Consider the following 18,799-nt stretch of genomic DNA (forward strand, 5'->3'; position numbering starts at 1 on the left):
CAGACAGAGTCCCTCTCCTTTTCCTGCTGGTGGGTTCAGTCAGTGTCTGAGTCACAGCCAACTCCCAGCCAGCCTGGAAAACTACCTGGGCACTGCAGCTCCAGGCACTCTTTTGCTGCTAATAATTCCTCCAGCCCTGTTCTAGAAAGCAACAAAGGCTTTTCCCTTTTCCATTATCCAGCAGTTCCTGGCCCCACACGAGGTCTCTGCTGATCTTGCCAGGTGTGTCCTGGCTCTGTGTGACTCACCCACAGGCTGGGGCTACTCTTACCTTGCTCTCAGACAGGTTTGTCCAGGGGGAAGCTCTGCCCAGCACCAGGATTTGCCGGTTGAGGCACAGAGACCCTCAGCTTTCCCCATACAACATCCTCCCTCCTCTGCCCCCTCCCAGCCAGCTGACTGCTCTTACCACTTCTGCACTTAGAGCAGACTTTTGGGGTGGTGTGAGATCAGCTGCCCTCCCCCAGCCCCAAGGACACAGAAAGGGCTGGACTCAGGTCCAGACTCTCACCTGGAATGGGCTGGACTCAGGTCCGGACTCAGCTGAGGTACAGCACTGCAAGAACGTCCTCGCTGCCAGCAATCCCAAAGAGAAGCAGCCGTTGTGAGGCAACAGGAACAGGTCTGGAGTGACATTGCCTCAGGAAGAAAATGTGTCCAGTTCCAGGCTCCTCAGGTCAAGAAAGCCAAGCAGTTGCTGGAGTGGGTCTAAAAGACGGAAGAAAGATGATTAAAGGACTGGAACATCTCCCTGATGAAGAGAAACTGGGAGCTGTGCTGGGTCAGTCTGGAGAAGGGAAAACTGAGAGGGGATCCCATCAATCCACACAAAAAATCCCCACGGGCTGTCTGAGGTGGTGACAGTGACAGAATGAGGAGCAACGGCCATAAACTAAACCACGAGTTCCACCTCAACATGAGAAAGAACTTTCCATGAGGCCGGCAGAGCCCTGGAACGGCTGCACAGGGAGGGCTGGGGCTCTGTGGGGACATCTCAAACCCACCTGGACGTGTTCCTGTCAGGTGGCCCAGCCCTGACAGGAGATTGAACGGGACGATCTAGAGGTCCTTTCTAACCGCAACTCCTCTGGAATTCTGTGACAGCCCATCGTGCGGGCGGAGCAAGAAATAACTCCGCCGATCAGCGGCGGCCGCGCTCCCCTCAGCGCGGCCCTGCCAGCACTCAAGATGGCGCCGCCCAGCGCCGCTGCCAGCCCACAACATGGCGCCGCCCCCTGCCCGCACCCGCCATGGCCGAGGCCGCTCGCGCCGCTTCCGCTTCCTGCCCGCAGCCAAGATGGCGGCGGCGGCGGGCCAACGCCGCGGGCCCGGCGGCCGCTGAAGCCGCTTCCGCCGCCGCCGGCTCTCCAGCAGTAAAAATGGCGGAGTCGGTGCTGGAAGTTGTGGGCCGGCTCCAGGCGCGGCTGGCGGGCAGCGCCGAGCCCAAGAAGGTGATGGGGGCTGCCTCAGCCCGCCGGGGCCCCAGCGGTGGGGACGGGGGTCGGGAGTGCGCGGGGCGCGGGGCAGGGCCTCCCTCGGCCGGGGCTTCCCCTGCGCGGAGCTCCGTGCCCGGCCGGGGCCGCGGTGCGTGGGGTGAGACGTGCGGGCTGCCCGGGCCTTGTTCCCGGCTGCCCGGGCCCTGGGGGTCCCGTTGCGGCGGGCGGGTGTCCTTTGCGGGGTCCCCGCGTGGCAGTGCTCGGGGGGTCCCTTTGTAGGGTGGTGGCAGGGGTCCCGTGGCAGCTCCTGCCGCGACAGTGGCAGGCAGGGCTCCCGCCAGGGGTTCGCCCGTGGCAGTGGGGGACAGGGGGCCCTTTTGTGGTCTCCCTTGGGCGGTGGCGGGCAGCGGTCTCTTTCGGGGTCCCTTTCGGGTCCCCCTCGGCGGGGCCGGGGCCCGGCTGGGCAGACGGGCAGCGGAGAACTCGCCGGAAGAGTCTCGCCCTGGTGACGTGTTCGGCGGCGGTGCCGTGTGAGCCCACGCACGGAGGCACCGCCGCGGGGCCGGGGGGACACGGCTCCCGGTCCGCAGCTGGCTCCTGTCGCCTCCGCTCCCTCTGGCCTTGGGGCACTTGCTGGGCTCTTCTTGCCCCTCTCCACGAGGGAATGTGCCCGCTGCCAAAATGTTCTGCCCGCAGCAGCTGCTGCGCTGCCCCGACCTGCCTTGGGCTCGCTGTGCTCGGTGACATTCGGCTGGTGACAGCGGCTGTCCTGCTGGGAACCAGCGTTCAGAGACGGTTTTTCTCGTGAAATTTGGAATTATGGTTGAACTTGGGCATGCCGTTACTCCGTTCTCTTGTTTGAAGGGGGAGCATCTGTTGAGAGTACTCCCACGTGTTGGGTTCACGTTTTGTGTAATTCAGGTGAAAGAGGAGGCAGGCAGGGCTGTGCAGCTGCTCCGTGCTGGGCTGACTCCGTTTCACCGAGACAAACACCTGCAGAACTCGCTTCCCGAGATCTCCCACCCCCCAGGAAGAGGAGAGGATGCTGGAGTGCTGACCCTTTGAAATGGGAGCCCCGGTAGGAGCTCCAGCCTGGCTGAGGGTGATGCAATGGGATCTGGTTACTCTTCTCACCCTCTCAGCCAGGCCCAGAGCAGCGTTCATGCGGTGGAGCCCCAAATGGAGCTGAGGGACTGCCAAGGAGTCAATTCCAGGGGCCCTGAGCTTCGTGGTGCTGAGACCATGGGCAAGAGTTCCAATATTGTCTGAGTGCGGCGTGCACAGAGAATTAGTGCTGCTGTGCCCTGACCCTTGTGTGAGCTCGGGGCAGGAACTGCTGCTGTGTTTCTGGAGCAATTCTCGGGGCAGTGTTTGCGCAGCCCGACTCTTTCTCCAGTGACCTCACGGTGCAAAGTCGTTTCTTGCTCTGTTGTTCCTGGGCGGTTCGGCAAGGGCAGGCAGAGGAGGTAAAGCAGGGTAATGATTTGAAAACCTCTTTTCTTCTCCAGCAGAAAGGTCCTGTGACCTATATTCTTTATTTCCGATACTTTTCCAGCTGTTTCCTCGGAAGTATTAGTGGTTTAAAGCCTGAGTGTAGTTGCCATCGCATTGTCTTGCTAGGTCTTGGGAGGACCTTCCTGTTGAAGAAATTTTACCCCATCAGCAGGACAAACCCACAGCACCCCTGGGTGCTACCCACCCTTAACATCATTTCCAGTCCTCACTTTTTTTGCCTGGTCCTTTCAAAATATTTTATCAAGAATGTGAAAGAATAATATTTGCCCAGCATCGTGTACCACTCACTAGCTTGCTGAAAGGTGTAAAGTGTTGTTATTTCTGGTTTTGGGTGAAATTTGGGCTGCTGGCACGGAACAGTGCAAGTGAAATCTTGGACAGTGCTGTCATGGTTTGGAAAAAGCCCTTTTTTTCCAGCAGAGGAGGTACAAGCTCTGCTCCAGGGCTATGGGAAGAAGGAGGAGAAGGAAAACATGAGCATCTTCACGGAGGCGAAGCAGCTGGGCTGTGCTGGAGCAATTTGATATTAGCGTGTGTTTTCAGTGTCGTAACGGTCTGGCTGCCTCCCTTCAGACAAAGAAAACAATCCACCCGTGTTCAGCAGAACTTGATTGGAGCTGGACCTTGGGGAAGGTTTTATGGGCTGTGTCCTGATTGACTGGAGCCCTGCCCTGTGCTGGGGCATTTTAGAGGAGCTGTGTCGTGTGTGCCTCACAAGACATGAGCCTGGTGATTTCTATCTCCCAGCTGGTCACCTTTTCCTCGCAGGATTTGTATGATCTTGGTTATTTCGAAGATGAGCTGCCAGATTTAGAATCCCAGGGTTGTTATGGTTTGGAAAAGACCTCCAGGATCGAGTCCTTCTTGAACAAGTCCAGGGCTGGGGACTCCATCACCTCCTTCCAATGCCTGACCACCTTTCTGTGAAGAAATTCCTCCCGTTGTCCAAAATTCTTCCTGATGTCCCTTTAAGCCTCAGAGGGATGAACTCCACCAGCCTCCAAAGGAAATAAAGTTTGGTACGAGTTTTTGAGCCTCACTGCATCAAAGCTGTCTCACTTGGTGCATCCCTGGCGCAAGGAGCTGTGTTCCACAGAGGAGCAGGCTGTAGTGGCTGTGGAATAGCTCAGCTCCTCGTGAAACGTGTTCTGGATCGAGTGTGAGGCTCCCCTGGTCTCCAGCCACACTAAGAACAGCATTCCCATTGAGAGCAGCACTTCTCTTCCTGGAATTCAGCCCTGAAGGCAACAAATAACTAAAGAGCAAACAGAACTGTGGGAGATGCTACCATGGGGTGTAGCTAGAAGATGTTTGGGAGGATTTAGGGATACCAGAATGAGTTCTTCTTTGGTTCTGACTCTCACAGTGGGATTTTGTAAGCTCTGAAAAAACCTTTCTTGGAATTTAATTGGCTCACAGAGATGCTGTTGCTTTAATATTGTCCTGCTTTACTCTTTTTCTGTCTAGCACAAAAATCCATCCCTCTTTCCCTTCCTGTCCCCTCTGTGCACACAAGTCCAAACTCCTTTACTGCCAATTCCAGAAGGATTTTGGCCTTCCCAGGGGGATCCTGGCCCCTGAAGCGTGGCAGGCAGGCCGAGGAGAGGCAGCAGAGTTGGGCTCTGTCTCTGCTGCCTTTGGTTTGGTGGCTTCAGTTGCCAGTGCACTTGTTGAGCAGCTGTGCTGGCAAGGCAGCAGTAGCCGCTCTTGGTATCAGGGTTTCACTCTTCTAAACCAAGAAAACCGAAACCTCCCGTCACAGTCATTCGGTCCTAAATATAAAGGAGTGGTTTCTAGTGAGCAGAAGCTGCGGTTTTGCTTAACTCAGGGTGTCGAGGAGTGTTTCCTCTCTGAAAGCAAGAGCGCTCCTCAAATAGGTTACAGGAACTTGCTTCCCTCCACAGGAAGGAAACCTGCAAACCTGTGTGAGCCTTGCACGGCGGCCCTGGGGCTGGTTGGGTGTCAGCTCAGGCTGACAGTGCTGATTTGAGCACGAGCACAGTGCTTTAAAGAGAAGATCTGGATCAGGGGCAGCCCTTTGTATGGCATATAGCATAGGAGTGCTGAGCACAGCCCGGGCTCTATAGGGGCTATAATAATGGGAATGCTGATGAGGCTGGACTGTGGCTATAGCTGAGCTGTGGGAAATGATGTGAGGGGCAACGGCGCTGTCAGACGTGTTCTACCATGTGCTGTAGCTACAGAGCCAACAGACATCGTGGTGAGGCCATGTCCCAAACCACCTGGGTGCCAGAGGTACAGGAACATCCCCTTCCTTTGGAATCCCACAACCATTAAGGTTGGAAAAGACCTCCAGGATCATGGAGTCCAGCCTGTGACCGATCCCCGCCTCGCCAGCCAGCCCAGAGCCCCACGTCTGGTCAATCCCCCAGCACCTCCAGAGATGGTGACTCCACCTCTTCCCTGGGCAGTCCATTCCCATGCCTGGCCACCCTTTCCTGAAGAAATTTCTCCTGGTGTCCAACCTGAACCTTCCCTGGTGCAGCTTGAGGCTGTTTCTTCTTGCCAGACTCCTCCAGCTCTTGTTGGAGAGGGCTCCTTGTCCCACCCTGTCCCATGGAGCACCTGAAGGTGCTGGCAGAGCCTTGCTTGGGCTGTGTGGAGGAAAAAACACTTTCCTGGTGTTTGGTGAAGGGAAAAGAATGGAGCAGGAGGGAGGGAATTTGGAAGGGATCAGGTGCTGTTTTAGCACCTGACTGAAGAGAGCTTGTCGGTGCTGGAGACACAAGTTCCCCTCTTAGGTCTTTAAGAGCATCTAGAAATCTTCCTTCCCCTTTTTGTTTTGGCTTGTTCCCACCCCTCTTGCCAAGGGGTGTGATTCCACCACCACCTTCTGAGAGTCACAGGCTTCCAAGTCCTCTCTTCCTCTTGCTGCATGTTTCTGTTCCCAGTGCTTTAAGGCAGATTTAAGTTGCAGGCCCCTGTGAAGCAAAGGTTAACATTTGAGCGTGTTACAAGACTTTCAGGTGGGTTCTTGTGGGCAGAGACAAGATTTTTTTGCAGTTGGCCCTCGTGTTCAGCTCCTCAGGAGCTTTTTTGGAGCGAGACAGCAGCTTGTCAGCCAGTTGTAACTTCCTAGTGAGCTCTCAGGCAGTGCAGCAGTTTCTTCCTCCCTAGTCCGTGGTTCTGTGTGACAAGTCTGAACACTTCTCCTCTTGTCTCCACAGCTGCTGAAGAGTCTGAAGAGGCTGTCGGAGTTGCCCATCACAGTTGACATTCTCGTGGTAAGAGCTGTGAGATCTCTGGGGCTTTTCATCGTGTCTGTCGAGTCCCAGGGAGAGCTGTTTCCCATGGGAGTGCTGCTTTCCCTGGAGCAGGCTGTGTTGTCTCTGCCACCTGCTAGAGCCCAGTGACATGGGCGTGATGGGGATGAGGCTCTGGAAGCGCTAGGCACGGGCAAGGAGCGTGCCAAGGCAGGTGGGAAGCCATGGAGGACAGTTTGTCACGCTTGGTTCTTCCAAAAGCTCAACACCTGACTGGGATATGAGAGCTGGAGCAGATCCCAGCAATAACAAATCAGCAGGAAATGAGGAAGTGCTAATCCTTACACTTTTTCATGGCTTCTGTCTTCAGACTTGCCAGCTCTCATGGTAAAAACTCACTTGGGTTATTAATACAAATAATTAGTCTTTGACTAAGGTAGAATTAACACTTTGATTTACGTGTAGTGAGTGATATAAAGCAGCTGAAAACATGATAAAAGTGATGTCTTTGCTGTTAGACCAGGGAACTTTCTCCCTCGCAGCAGTAGGGAGTATGATGATTTCATTGACTCTTCAGGGAGTTCAGCAGGGCTGAGAATTGCTGTTTTGCTAAGATGGATTCATGGCTCTCTCCTGAAGGAGACAGGAGTTGGGAAGACTGTGAACAGCTTGAGGAAACACGAGCTCGTGGGAGACTTTGCCAAGGACCTCGTGGCCAGGTGGAAGAAGCTGGTGCCTGTGGCCCAGGAGGCAGAGCGGTGAGTGAGCCCCATGGATGAGCTCTGGGAATGTTTTTTCAGTGGATTTTTCAAACCTCTCTGGCCAAGGCTCTGGAAAAACTTGTAAAACCAATATGTGAACTCTGCCTGGGGGTTTTGCCTTGTTTTGGCAGAAACTTCCTGCCTTTGCTGGCTCTGGAGTGTTGGGATGATGACAGCTGCAGTTTCATGTGGAAATTGGGGCCAACTTTCAAGAATTTGCAGTTTGATTAAGAGATTAACAGGAGATGCCAAAAAAAAAATGCCCTTAATAAAGCAAAAGATGCAATCTGCTTGCTTCCCGTTTTGATTCTGAAGACAGGAAGTTCTAGGCCCAAGTAATTTGAAAGAATGCTTTTATGTGCCAGAATCCTATGGAAACTGGAAGTTATTGCTAGCAGGCATGTGGCAGTAACAAAGCTATGCTGAACCCAGCAGAGATCAAATAGATTGGAGTGATAAAGGCACAGATATTAATGGGAATTTAAAGGAGTGGTATTCCCATGTATTGAACTGGGGAACACTTCCCACAGCATCACACAGCCAGGGCTGTGTAGGCATGGAGAAAGTTCTAGTCCTAATAAAAGTGCTTCATCAATTCTTGCACTGGAAATGCAGTTTTTAAATCCCTGATTGTTGCTGTTCCTTAGAGATTTAGTGGGATTTTTGCCACAAAGCTACCAAATACAGCCTTGGTCTTCTGTGAGAGGTGTTCCAGTCCAGGAAGTGGCTCTTTTCATTCATGTTGGGTGTCGTTGTAGGACACGAAAGAAAGATAAAAGACTCCAAATATTTCAGAAGGCAAAGAGTACAGAAGGCTTTATTGTCTAATTCTTACCACCTTTTATAAGGTGTTCTGATACAGACCCAACAGTATTGGTGACTGGGAACGACACCTCTCTAATCCCATTGGTGAAACCAGGGAAACAGCAAAACACCACCTGGAGAAGGATTGTTTTGGGAAAGAAGAGTTGTTTGCCAAGATTGTTTTGAGAAGAGGCTTTTGCGAGAACTTGTCCCTTGGGAAGCAGTTAGCACTGCTAGCAGGCTAAAATCCCTTCAGACTTAGAAATGTCAGGCCCACAGCTGGGCAGTATTAATCTAACTCTTTTTGGTTTCTTCTCCCTTCAGAAATAACCTGGACTCTGAAGACCGTGACTATGAGAGGAGCAGCTCGAGCAAAAGGCATCAGGAATCCTCCCTCCGAGAGGATGAGGAGGCTGATCAGGATTACTCAGAGCCCTTCCAGCCTTCTTGCAGCCAGTCCTATAGCCCAGATCATAGGGAAAAGAAGTCCAAAAGGTATCCTAGGCCCGAGAGAGCCCATGAGACTTTCAGCTATAGCAGCCACCAGGGGAAGGGTTGGGGCAGATCCTCCCCAGTGCTGTCTTCAGACCAGGAGTACTCGGACTGTGGCCAAGCGGTGTCACCTGAGCCCAGTGAGAGCCCTCAGGATGTGGACACAGACCCTTACGCCTCTGAGGAGCAGGAAGAGCCAGCACTGTTCCATCGGAAAGCCACTAAAGGCCACAGCTTGCAGGAGAAGGTCGGGGCGGGCCGGGAGCGCAGCTCCGGCGATTTCTGCGGCAAAGGGAACGCGAGTCGGAGCAAAGAGCACAAGTCCTCGCACAAGAAGCAGCGACTCGATGGCAGAGGGGATGACAGGAGCTCTGCCTTCAGCCCGGAGAGGTTGCACAAGGCCTCTTTGAAAGAGCAGCTCCGAGAATCCCCCGTGGCAGCGGCCAGCAAGGAGAAGCAGAGGACGTCAGAGGGCAGCAAAAAGGAGAAGAGTCGGGAGAGCAGCATCTCCAGGAAGGAGAAGTTGCACTCGCTGCCGCTCTCAGAGGAGTCTTTGGACAACCACGTCAAGAAACAAAAGCATCGGGACTCTGAGAAGAGCAAGTTGGAAAAGTCCAAGCAGAGCCTGGAGAGCTCTAACTCGGAGAAACGGAAAGCTGAGAGTGACTCAGGCAGTAGGATCAAGGAAAAGGGGGGTTCTGGGAGTTTAAAGTCTTCGGAGGGAAAGCGCAAAATCTCCGATGTGGACAAAAAATCAGTGGGCTTTTCCTCAAATTCTGGGGAGGGGGAAGCAGAGGATGAGTTTGAACAGCCTACAATGTCGTTTGAGTCATATCTCAGCTATGACCAGCCCCAGAAAAAGAAAAAGAAAGTGGTCAAATCCTCGGCTGTGTCAGCTGGGGACAAAGACCGAGGGCACAGCAAACAGAACGGATCCAAAGCCAGTACCAACAGCTCGAGCTCCAGTCAGAAAAGTCCAAGCCACAAGAGAACAAGTGAGAAAAAGGCAGAGAAGAAACCCCCAGAGCCTCCTAAACCAAAGAGGGTAAGGTTTGGTAAGAAAGCAGAGTGTCTGTGGATGTGAGCTTAGAATCCAGCCCAGTTTGCAGTGCATCTCCTGCTAACGAGGTTCCCATGTCTCCCCTCTCGAGTATTTGTGCTTCTCTAAAATGGACCTTTTTTAGTGTCTAGAAATGGGGGAACTGGTGGCACAAGGCAGCTCACTCCAGAAGACAAACCTTCTTTTGTGAAAGCCTGGAAAATGAGCAGTATTTCTGTACAGATCCTTTGTCACATGGCTGCCAGGGTTTGGTGTATAAATAGGGGCTAAAATGTAAAATCTTGACTGTTTCACCTTTTTACTCAACTTTGAAACATTTGACTCTTCACAAAGTGGTTTTTATAAGGTTTAACAGCATTTTAAATCCTGCTTTGCCATTCCTTCTAATAAGTGCTTCATAAAACTCCATATCGAAGTTTTCAGTTTCCCCCAGTTGCTGAGGTTCCCTTCTCCACCAGTGCAAAGCTTTTTGCAGGAAGAGGAGAAGAGGCAGAACTGGTAAATGAGTGTTTGAGATCAAGAAAATGCTTCTGCTTGTCCTGAGTAGGTTAAAACCATGGATGCCTCTTTCTGGAAGGTGCTGAATGATTCAGATCCCGAATTTCAGCGTCTTCCTATTGGCAGCCAGCCCCTGAGGTTGTTCCTGGTGCAAACTGAGCAGCATTGAGTGGTTTTATTCAAAATATGCAAAAAAACTGCACAGTCCAGTGCTGTTTGTGCACTGGTGGAATGTCACATTCTGCTGTATTCCTGGCTTACTCCATGTGCATCCTCTCCTTCCAGATAATTTTAGATGTGGTGCCGACGTTACCAGACATCCCCCTGCCCCCCATCCAGGCCAATTATCGTCCTCTTCCCTCGATCGAGTCCATCACCTGCTCCCAGACGAAAAGGAAAGGTATGTTGGGCAGGAAAATGCGTTTGGAATGAGCCAGGTTGTGGGAGAGAGCAGGAGTGGACACTGCCTGGGTTGAAGCCTTTCTGTTGGGGTCAGACAAAAAAGCATCTGCTTCCCGCGTGCTCCATCAGAAATGAGGAGAACCCTTCACTGACGCTTCTTTGGGGCTTGGGCTTTGCACTTGCCCTTCCTGAACTTGCTCTGCAGGTCTCTTGGAGAAGACTTTGCCCTTTGGGTCACTTCTGGCTGACTCCAATTTGTGCCTCCCGTGCCATTTATCAGGACAGGCTCTTTCTTTTCTCGGTCCCCTCCTCACTCCAAGCGTTTCCCTCCGCAGCAGTGTCCTCGCCAGTGGAGGAGAGCGAAGCGGGTTTCACAGGCCGACGGTTAAATTCCAAGATGCAGGTGTACTCTGGCTCCAAAACTGCCTACCTCCCAAAGATGATGTCCCTGTACCAGCAGTGTATCAGGGTCCTCAGTAACAACATCGACTGTAAGTACCTTTCCTTGCCTCAGACTCGCTGTGCACTGAAATTTTGGCTACTTGTTGGTGCAGACCCCAGCAGTTCCCCCTTGCTACAGTGGGATAAATCCCACTGGAACTCCAGCTGCTGCAGGGATCAGCACCCAGAATGTTTTCAAGCAGTGCTAAAGCACTGGAAATTGTGGCAAATGGAGCTTGCACAGAGATTTCTTAACTTGGAGATACTGGTGCCTGAGGTTCCTTTCTCCCCGCTCATCCTGCGTGGTGTTGTGCACCACTGCAGTTTTTTCACTGTGTTTCAAGCTGCCAAGCCCTTTCCTTGGCAAGGAAGGAGCAGGATAATGAATACCCCGTGCTTCTTGCTTCTCTCTAGCAATCTATGAAGTGGGTGGTGTCCCCTTCTCCGTGCTGGAGCCGGTGTTGGAGAGGTGCACCCCGGAGCAGCTGTACCGCATCGAGGAATGTAACCACGTGAGTGCCTTGGCCCGGGAGAAGGGATGTGATGTGCAGGGCTGTCCTCACCTGCAAGAGCAGAATAGCAAACAAAGCTTCTTCATTGCGAGAGGTGGCTTTTGCTAGTGCTGAGTTCCTGGCTTTGCTGCACGCGGGCCCTGCTGGAATTCCAGCGACACGGAGCCGGTGCCGAGGGAAGGGGGACCGGAGGAGTCAGGAGGGATCCCAGCTCTGTGTGGGTTTGCTTCAGGTGCTGGTGGAGGACACGGATCAGCTGTGGCACAACCACTGCCTGCGAGACTTCAAGAACGAGAAGCCCGAGGAGTTCGAGTCGTGGCGGGAGATGTACCTGCGGCTGCACGACGCGCGCGAGCAGCGCCTGCTCATGCTGGCACGCAACATCGGCTCTGCCCACGCCAACAAACCCAAAGGTGCGGGCAGGGAGGGCAGCTGGGCTTAAAACCGGTCCAGATTAGGAGCTGCTTAGCTCTCTGTGCTTGCCTTTGTTCCGTGCTTTAGTGGTGTCTTGCTTTCATCCACGGTGGTGTCGATGCAGCTCCTGTTATTTTACAGCAGTGATGAGCAGGCTCCTGTTCCATGTGGCATGGAAGAGAACCGGGGTGGGGGGAAGCATTCCTGGGGTTTGGGTGAGCATAATGAGAACTGCTGAGCTGATCAGTCTGATTTCTCAGAACCACGAGAGGTTCAGACCCTAGGAAGGAGGCTGTCGCTATTTCTTTGGAATGGATGGATTGGGAAGAGGTGGATAAACTGTCAATAGTAGGACACTGGGGAGCCTTCTTTATAGCCAGTTGATGTAAGTGATGTTTCTGTCTGGCCTCTTGCAGGGAGAGTGGCCAAGATGGCATTTGTGAACTCCGCAGCAAAGCCCCCTCGGGATGTACGGAGGAGACAGGAGAAGTTTGGAACTGGAGGCCCTCTTCTGCCCGAGAAGACCAAGTGAGTGTTTCTCTGTAGCACTTGCTGCTCAGGGGCCTCCTGCCAGCTGCGCCCTGAGGCTCAGGAGGGGATACTGTATGTCTGGGAGCTCCTTTTCCAGGGAAACTTGTAACTGTCATCCTCTGTTTCCTGCTGGGAAGCAGGGAGATCCGGGTCACCACTGGTTCCAGGTTGTATCAGCCCTGCTGCTGTTACAAACGTGGCTTGTGTCTGTAGAATTGCCTCAAACCACTGTGAATCCTTTATGGAAACGCCTGTCCTGTGCATTCTGTTGCAGAATAAAACCAGTGCTGTACACATCCAGCAAAAGCCACGCTCGGGCGAGTGACGAGCAGTCCTACGACGGGCCCAGCACCAGCAGCGCCCACTCGGTCCCATCTTCAGGTAGCACCTTCTCCTCCTACGACCCCAGGAAACCCCCTGTGAAGAGTAAGTACGCCCTGCAGGACACCCCTGTGGTCTGTGCCTCTGCTGTGGGAGAATTCGGGGCTGTGCAGGAGCGTTGATGTTGATACCTCTCCTCTTTCTAAGAAGTCTGTTCAGACTTGTTGCATGAGGAGCAGCAAAGGGAAACATCTGATTCAGCTGCTCAGAGCTGACTGCATCAGCCTGTCCTGATGGCTCCAGTGATGCAGAACCTCTGCCTTTGCCCTGCTGCTGCCCTGTGTCTGTCCAGCTGTTTGGAACTGGGGTGCAGCTGCCTTGGGAAGGAAGCAGGGAGGGTTTAACCAGGGATCTGTGTTGGTGCAGTGCAGAGAGCAGTAGCTTCTCCTCAGTCTGAGACCTGAAAACTCTGATGGGCCCCGCTCAAACACTCGTGTCTGCCAGGGCTGCAGCTTTCAGTTGCTCTCAGCTCTTTGTCTATCACTTTTGCATTCCTGTGGGGGCTTTTTTGTTTGACTCAGTGGTGGCTTTTTTTTTTCTGTCTTTTTTGCAGAAATTGCACCAATGATGGCAAAGACTATCAAAGCTTTCAAAAACAGGTTCTCTCGGAGATAAGTTTGCAGTGCTGAGCTGGGCCTTTCTCTCTTGGGGAGGAGTGGCACTGAAGGGGGAGAAGGTACCCAAACAGCCCTTCCTTATCTTTGAACTCTTTGGAGGCTGCAGCTGCTGGGAGAAGCTTCAATCTGCACAAGATGACGGCACAGTATTTTATCTTTTATTCTGGTCCCTTTCTCAGTGTCAAGCCCTCTTCTTTTACCCCCTGTCCTCAACACTCTGTTTCTGGCTTTGTCATCCACCGAAAGAAGGGTGTATAGAATCTCCCAACACAGGAAAATGTGAAATCTTGGCACCTGCTGAGAGTGGAAGATCCAGAGACTTATTTACTATTTAACCTCTTAATAAATTATGAAATGGTTTTAATTAATATTTTGCCCCTCTACCCTGCTGTATTATTTATGTTGCTCCCAGTAGTCTCTCCCCTCCCAACACAGTCCTGGGGTCAGCCTTGGTGGCTCGAGCTGGAACCCATCTGAGCGGACACTGGGTGTCACAGGAGCCTTTCCTGAGATCTGGTACCTGCTGGGCCCAAAATCTCACCTGGAGGCTCTGGGACAGGTAGGACCAGTGGCCCAGGCACTTGTCAGGCCTTTGGCAAGTGCATCCAGCCCTGAGGCTCTGCTCCCTGCTCGTGTGTGTCAATAAAATCTGAGCTCTTGACCCTCTCTGTGCTGTTGCTGTAGATCCTGTACAGGTGCTTTTGTGGAGCCTTCGGGGACATTTCCTCTGCTGCTGTTGTCTTCTGCTGGCTGCTGGGAATAAAACTGCCAGGGATTTGGGAGAAGTTTTACTGTTCTCCAAGTCAGATTTTAACTTTTTATCTGGAGGGAGATAGGGAACTTTGCAATGGAAAACAGTTTTTAAATACCAGTGAAGGCATCGTTTGCCTCTTTTAGTGGGAAGAAGGAATATTTCTGTCTTGTTTTCTGTGTGGGATCGCAAAGGACTTATTTCCAGTTGGGAAGCTGGTGCCTCAATCCTCTCTTTTCCCTGTACGTTTTGCTCTGTCCCCTCTTAGGAAAAATCCAAGGATTTTGGTCTTTGAACCTGAAACCACTTGAATGAGGTTGGAGGGAAGTGAGCAACGGAATGTGGCTGTTGTCACCCGTGTGTGCCCCTCAGAGCAGGAGTTCCAAAGGCTCCCCTGTACCTGGTGTGTGAGGAGCTGGAGCTCAGGAGGGAGAAGGTGCTGGATGGGGCTGCTGGCAGTGCCAGGGAGTGCCTGGAGCTCCTGGAGAGGCCGGAGCCCTGCTGAGGGTGTGAGGATGGCAGCTGGGCTCGCCAGGGCTGGGCACAGCCAGGAGCTGTGCTGTGCTCTTGGGGAGGTTTCTGCTTGTGGGGTGTGTCTGGGGAAGCTCTCTGCTCGTGTTGTGTCTGCCCCAAAGGGAGCCCCAGGGGTGGTGCAAGCACAGGATGGGGCTGGGGAGACCCCAGAGCTCGAGGCCTCTCTGGGAGGGCTCCAGGGTCCGACTGGGTCGGAGGGGGGAGGGATTCTCCTGTTCCAAGCCATATTTGCTGCCCTAGGACTTTGCTGTCTGGGTGGAAAAGATGCTAGTAGTGGATGCTGTTGTTGTTGGCAGCTCCTGAGAAGCTCTGCTGCTGGCTTTCCGTGGCTGCCAAATCCCAAACCGGTGGAGCTGTCTGTGTGCACTGACCGGGGGAAACCTTGCTGTGAAGGGTCCTCCCTGGAGGGCTCTAGAAAAATCCCTGTTTTGCTTCTGGTTTCTGTTTGGTTGTTCGTTTCTTTCCTTTTTCTTTTTTCCTCCTCCTTTAAAAGAAATGTCTTTCTTTAAAACCATTCTGAACACCTGTCTCTTCTTTATTTGGTCTGTTCTTTGTTTAGTTTGAAATTCTTGGAAAAATGTTCTCAGACTCTCATGTGCTGTAAGTTTGTTACAGTCCCAGATGCTTTAATGTTACCGTGCAGCATTTCAGTGTGTGTTGTGCTGTAAAGGAATGGCTCCTTACTCTCCTGTGTTTTTGCTGTATTTAATTTTGCTGTATTTTTAATTAGATAACAATATATTCTCTTCTGCTGACCGCTTGTGCTACTGTTTATTTCTCCTCTGTACTTGGGGTAGGGGCAGAGGGGAGGGAAGCAGTCACGTTCAGACACGATGGAGCTTTCAGCCAAGGCTCTGGGCACTGCTAAGCTGCCAATTAATTGATATCACAGCTGCACACTCAGCTGTGGGTGCGGCCCAAGCGCTGCTGTTCCGGGGAGATGCTCTTTCCCTCAGAGCAGCCTTTGCTCCAGCCTTTGCCAGCTGTGTCGTGTTCTGTTCGTGGCACTCAGGAGGTGACACTGGCGTGGCTCTGCTCTCACGGGGGCGATGCCGATCCCTTGCCCTTCCCTTCCTTTTGCTTGGACACTAAATCCAGCCTGGGGAGAGGTGGGCACCGGCCCTCAGCTGGGAGCAGAGCTGGGGGAGTTCCCCGGGGCCACACTACGCAAAGTCTGGGATCAAAGTGTTCCTTCCTGTGACACTTGTGCAGTTGTTCTGTGCTCCACCACACACCGGAGGATGGAGCAGAGCTGCCTCTTCCCTCCTCCCACCCCATCCCTGTAGGATGAGTGACGGGGAGGAGGGGGAGTGACTTGGACTCGTATTTGTATTTTGGTCCCAAACTCTGTATATATACAATTTTCTATGTTCCTTTTTTTTGTGGTAACTAAGATGAATATTTTAATTAGATAAGTTATATGAAAAAGAGGAGAATCATGTCTCAATAAAAGCCAAACACTGGATCGTGGCTGCTCGTTCTTTCCTGACACTAACAGCGAATGTGAAATGCACCATTAGGAAACTCCGTGGCGCTTTGGAGGGTGATGCTCCGGTATCCCACTCCGCTATCCCGCCCGGTATCCCGGGCGCTGCTTGGAACAATCCCCATGGATAATACACTCGGTACCTTCGCGGGAAAGCAGCAGCTTCGCACTTTCCTGGGCGGGGTCAGGGCGGGCCGGGCCCACCGGGAACCTCGTCGGTACCCCCGGACCCTCCCCGGTACCCCCGGACCCTCCCCGGTACCCCCGGACCCTCCCCAGAGCAGCGGGCCGTTCGCGGGCCCAGCACGTGCAGCGCCAGGCCGCGCCCACGTGGGCGTGGTCATGAGATAACGAACCTATCACCGGTTTGTGCGGGCAGGGTCATGGGCGGATGGGCGTGTCTAATTAATATGCGATGTGACGTCACATCAGGGGCGTGCCATGTGCTCGCTCTGGGCGTGGCCCAGGTGACAGCGGGGCGTGTCCGGCCGCCGCGCATGCGCGCTGGGCTGTACCGGCGCGGCCATGGCGCACGGGCACGGGCCCGGCCGGTGCCGCTGCTGCGGGGAGGAGGCGGCGGAGCGCGGCGCGGCCTGGGGGCTGTACCTGCGCATCGACCGGCAGCGCCTGCAGTGCCTCAACGAGCGCCGCGAGGGCTCCGGAGCCACCGTGTTCCGCCCCTGGGAGGAGCGCAGGGATCGCTCTCAGGTCCGGCCGGGAGCGGCGGGAGGAGGGTGGGCAGCAGGGCAGGGATCCTGCCCCGCCACTCGCTCCTAGGGAGGCACAGCTGGGGTGCGGTGTCCCGGCCTGGGCTCAGGACAGGTGAAGGAGCTGCTGGAGGCGCTCCGGAGGAGGCCACAAAGATGATTTTGGGGTCTGGAGCATCTCCCTGACGAGGAGAGACTGCGGGAGCTGGGCCTGGTTATTCTGGAGAAGGGAAGGCTGAGAGGGGATCCCATCAACCCACAGACTATCTCCAAGGGGTGCCAGAGGACAGTGCCAGGCTCTGTTCAGGGACAGTACAATAAGCAATGGCCATAAAATAACCACAACGAGTTCCACCTCAACATGAGGAAGAACTTTCCATGAGGGTGGCAGAGCCCTGGAACAGCTGCCCAGGGAGGAAGGGCTGGGGTCTCCCTCTGTGGGGACATCCCAAACCCACCTGGACACATTCCTGTGTTACCTGCTCCAGGTGACCCTTCCATCCTCTGGATCATCTCCAGAGGCCCCTTCCAATCCTAAATATTCTGGGATTCTGTGAGCAAGGTACTGTGAACCCCACTGGGGTGATCCCTCCGGCTGTCCCCACGCTCCCCGCTCTGTCCCCTGTGCTCCCCCAGCACCCCCCGGGCCGGCCCTGACCTGCTCTCGTCTCTCTCCAGTTCGTGGAAAGCGATGATGACGAGGAGCTGCTCTTCAACATCCCGTGAGTGCCGTCCCCGAGCACCTTTGGCACTGTCCTGGCTGCTGGCAGCGAGGCACCGGGGCTGGCTCGGAGGGGACAGAGGTGAGGACCCTGTGGGTGTGTCTCGGCAGGTTCACGGGCAGCGTGAAGCTGAAAGGAGTCATCGTGATGGGCGAGGACGACGGGACACACCCGGCCGAGATGAGGCTGTGAGTAAAACCAGCCTCCCCTTCCCCAGGGGCTGCGTGCTGGGGGGAACACAAAGGAAATCCAGATTTTTGTTGAGAAGAATCTGGGCAGCGTCAGTGGATGGGATCCAATTAGCTGACCTGTTGTTAATAACGCCCTTCTTGTCCTGCCAGGTTCAGGAACATTCCTCACATGTCCTTTGATGACACAGCCAAGGAAGCAGAGCAGACCTTCAGCCTGAGCCGGGATCCCTTGGGAGAGCTGGAATATCCCACCAAGTACGAGACAGAGCCTGGGGCGTGGGGGCTGCCCCAGCCTGGCACAGGAGCTCTGGCCAGCCCTCCAGACTGAGGGCAGGCTCAGCACAGGGCAGTGCCTCAGAGCTGCCCTCAGGAGCGTCTGCCTCCCCAGCTCTGTCCTGCCCTCTGAAAGCTCCTTCCCAGAGCCTGGGGCTGGATGTGTTGGCACCCCAGCAGTTCTTGGGGTGCAGAATCACCCTGGGGTCCTGTCCCCAGCTCATGGCAGACTGGCAGGTGTGAGGGACATGCCCTCGCTGACTCGGATCTGGGGGAGCTGCAGGCGCTGTGGGAGCCTGGGGCGGTGGTGGAGCAGCAGCTGCGGTCTCAGGGTGCGCTTTCTTTCAGAATTGCCCGTTTCTCCAATGTTTACCACCTCTCCATGCACTTCCCAAAGAACTTCGGAGCGGAGACAACAAAGATTTTTTACATAGGCCTGAAAGGGGAGTGGACGGAGGTGAGTGAGAGCAGAGAAAAGCCAGAGTGTGGGAAGGGCTGGAATCCTGCTTTCCCTGGATTTAAAACGCTCCATCTCCACACAGGCTCATCGCCACGAGGTCACCATCTGCAACTACGAAGCCTCGGCGAATCCGGCCGACCACAAGTTGGAACAAATCACCCCTCAGAGTCACCTCATCTCCTGACGGGGCTGCCACGAGCCTGCCTGGGGCAGCAGCGGCTCCCGAGGCGCCAGAGCAGCTCCGTGTCCGTGGGACAGACGCGGCGGAGCCGCTGTGGAGGCCCTGCCCGCGGGCAGCGCCGAGCCGTGTGCGGGGCCGGTACCGGCGGTGCCTGACAATAAACACGTTGCGGTGCAGAGCTGTGCGCTGTCCCTGAGTCGCGGCCCTCCCGTGTCCGCGGGTGGCACCGGTGCCGAGGCGGGGACGGCGGCCGGGCCCGTCCCCATAACCCGGCCAGCGCGGGCAGGGCGGGGCCGGGCCGTGCCGTACCGCCGATAACCCCGCGGGCCCGCTCGGTGCCCGCCCGGTGCCCGCTCCCACCATGGCCGGCCCGGCGCCCCCGGCACTGTGGTGCGTCACTTCCGCC

The 18,799-nt window shown here is 54.6% G+C and overlaps 2 protein-coding genes across 3 annotated transcripts; both read left to right on the forward strand.

The window, feature by feature from the left end:
- The first annotated feature begins 1,307 nt into the window (after positions 1–1,307).
- ELOA (elongin A) lies at positions 1,308–13,754 on the forward strand. Of its 2 annotated transcripts, none has more exons than XM_040086406.2 (11): positions 1,308–1,451; positions 6,140–6,196; positions 6,815–6,933; positions 8,065–9,277; positions 10,076–10,190; positions 10,528–10,683; positions 11,048–11,145; positions 11,378–11,558; positions 11,976–12,087; positions 12,365–12,516; positions 13,025–13,754. In XM_040086406.2, exons 1-11 carry the CDS (start codon positions 1,380–1,382, stop codon positions 13,084–13,086), a joined length of 2,337 nt encoding a protein of 778 aa, XP_039942340.1. In that variant the 5' UTR covers positions 1,308–1,379; the 3' UTR covers positions 13,087–13,754. The 2 variants fall into 2 exon arrangements, with proteins under 2 accessions (XP_039942340.1, XP_058279562.1); XM_058423579.1 differs by having other exon boundaries at positions 10,531–10,683.
- Positions 13,755–16,340: 2,586 nt separating this feature from the next.
- Positions 16,341–18,559, forward strand: PITHD1 (PITH domain containing 1). The gene is made up of 6 exons (XM_040086407.2): positions 16,341–16,567; positions 17,245–17,288; positions 17,399–17,476; positions 17,630–17,734; positions 18,101–18,209; positions 18,295–18,559. The coding sequence occupies exons 1-6, from the start codon at positions 16,385–16,387 to the stop codon at positions 18,394–18,396; spliced, it is 621 nt and encodes a 206-aa protein (XP_039942341.1). The 5' UTR covers positions 16,341–16,384; the 3' UTR covers positions 18,397–18,559.
- Positions 18,560–18,799: the final 240 nt, after the last annotated feature.

The sequence above is a fragment of the Hirundo rustica genome, chromosome 25 (assembly GCF_015227805.2).
Source record: "Hirundo rustica isolate bHirRus1 chromosome 25, bHirRus1.pri.v3, whole genome shotgun sequence".
Taxonomy (NCBI): domain Eukaryota; kingdom Metazoa; phylum Chordata; class Aves; order Passeriformes; family Hirundinidae; genus Hirundo; species Hirundo rustica.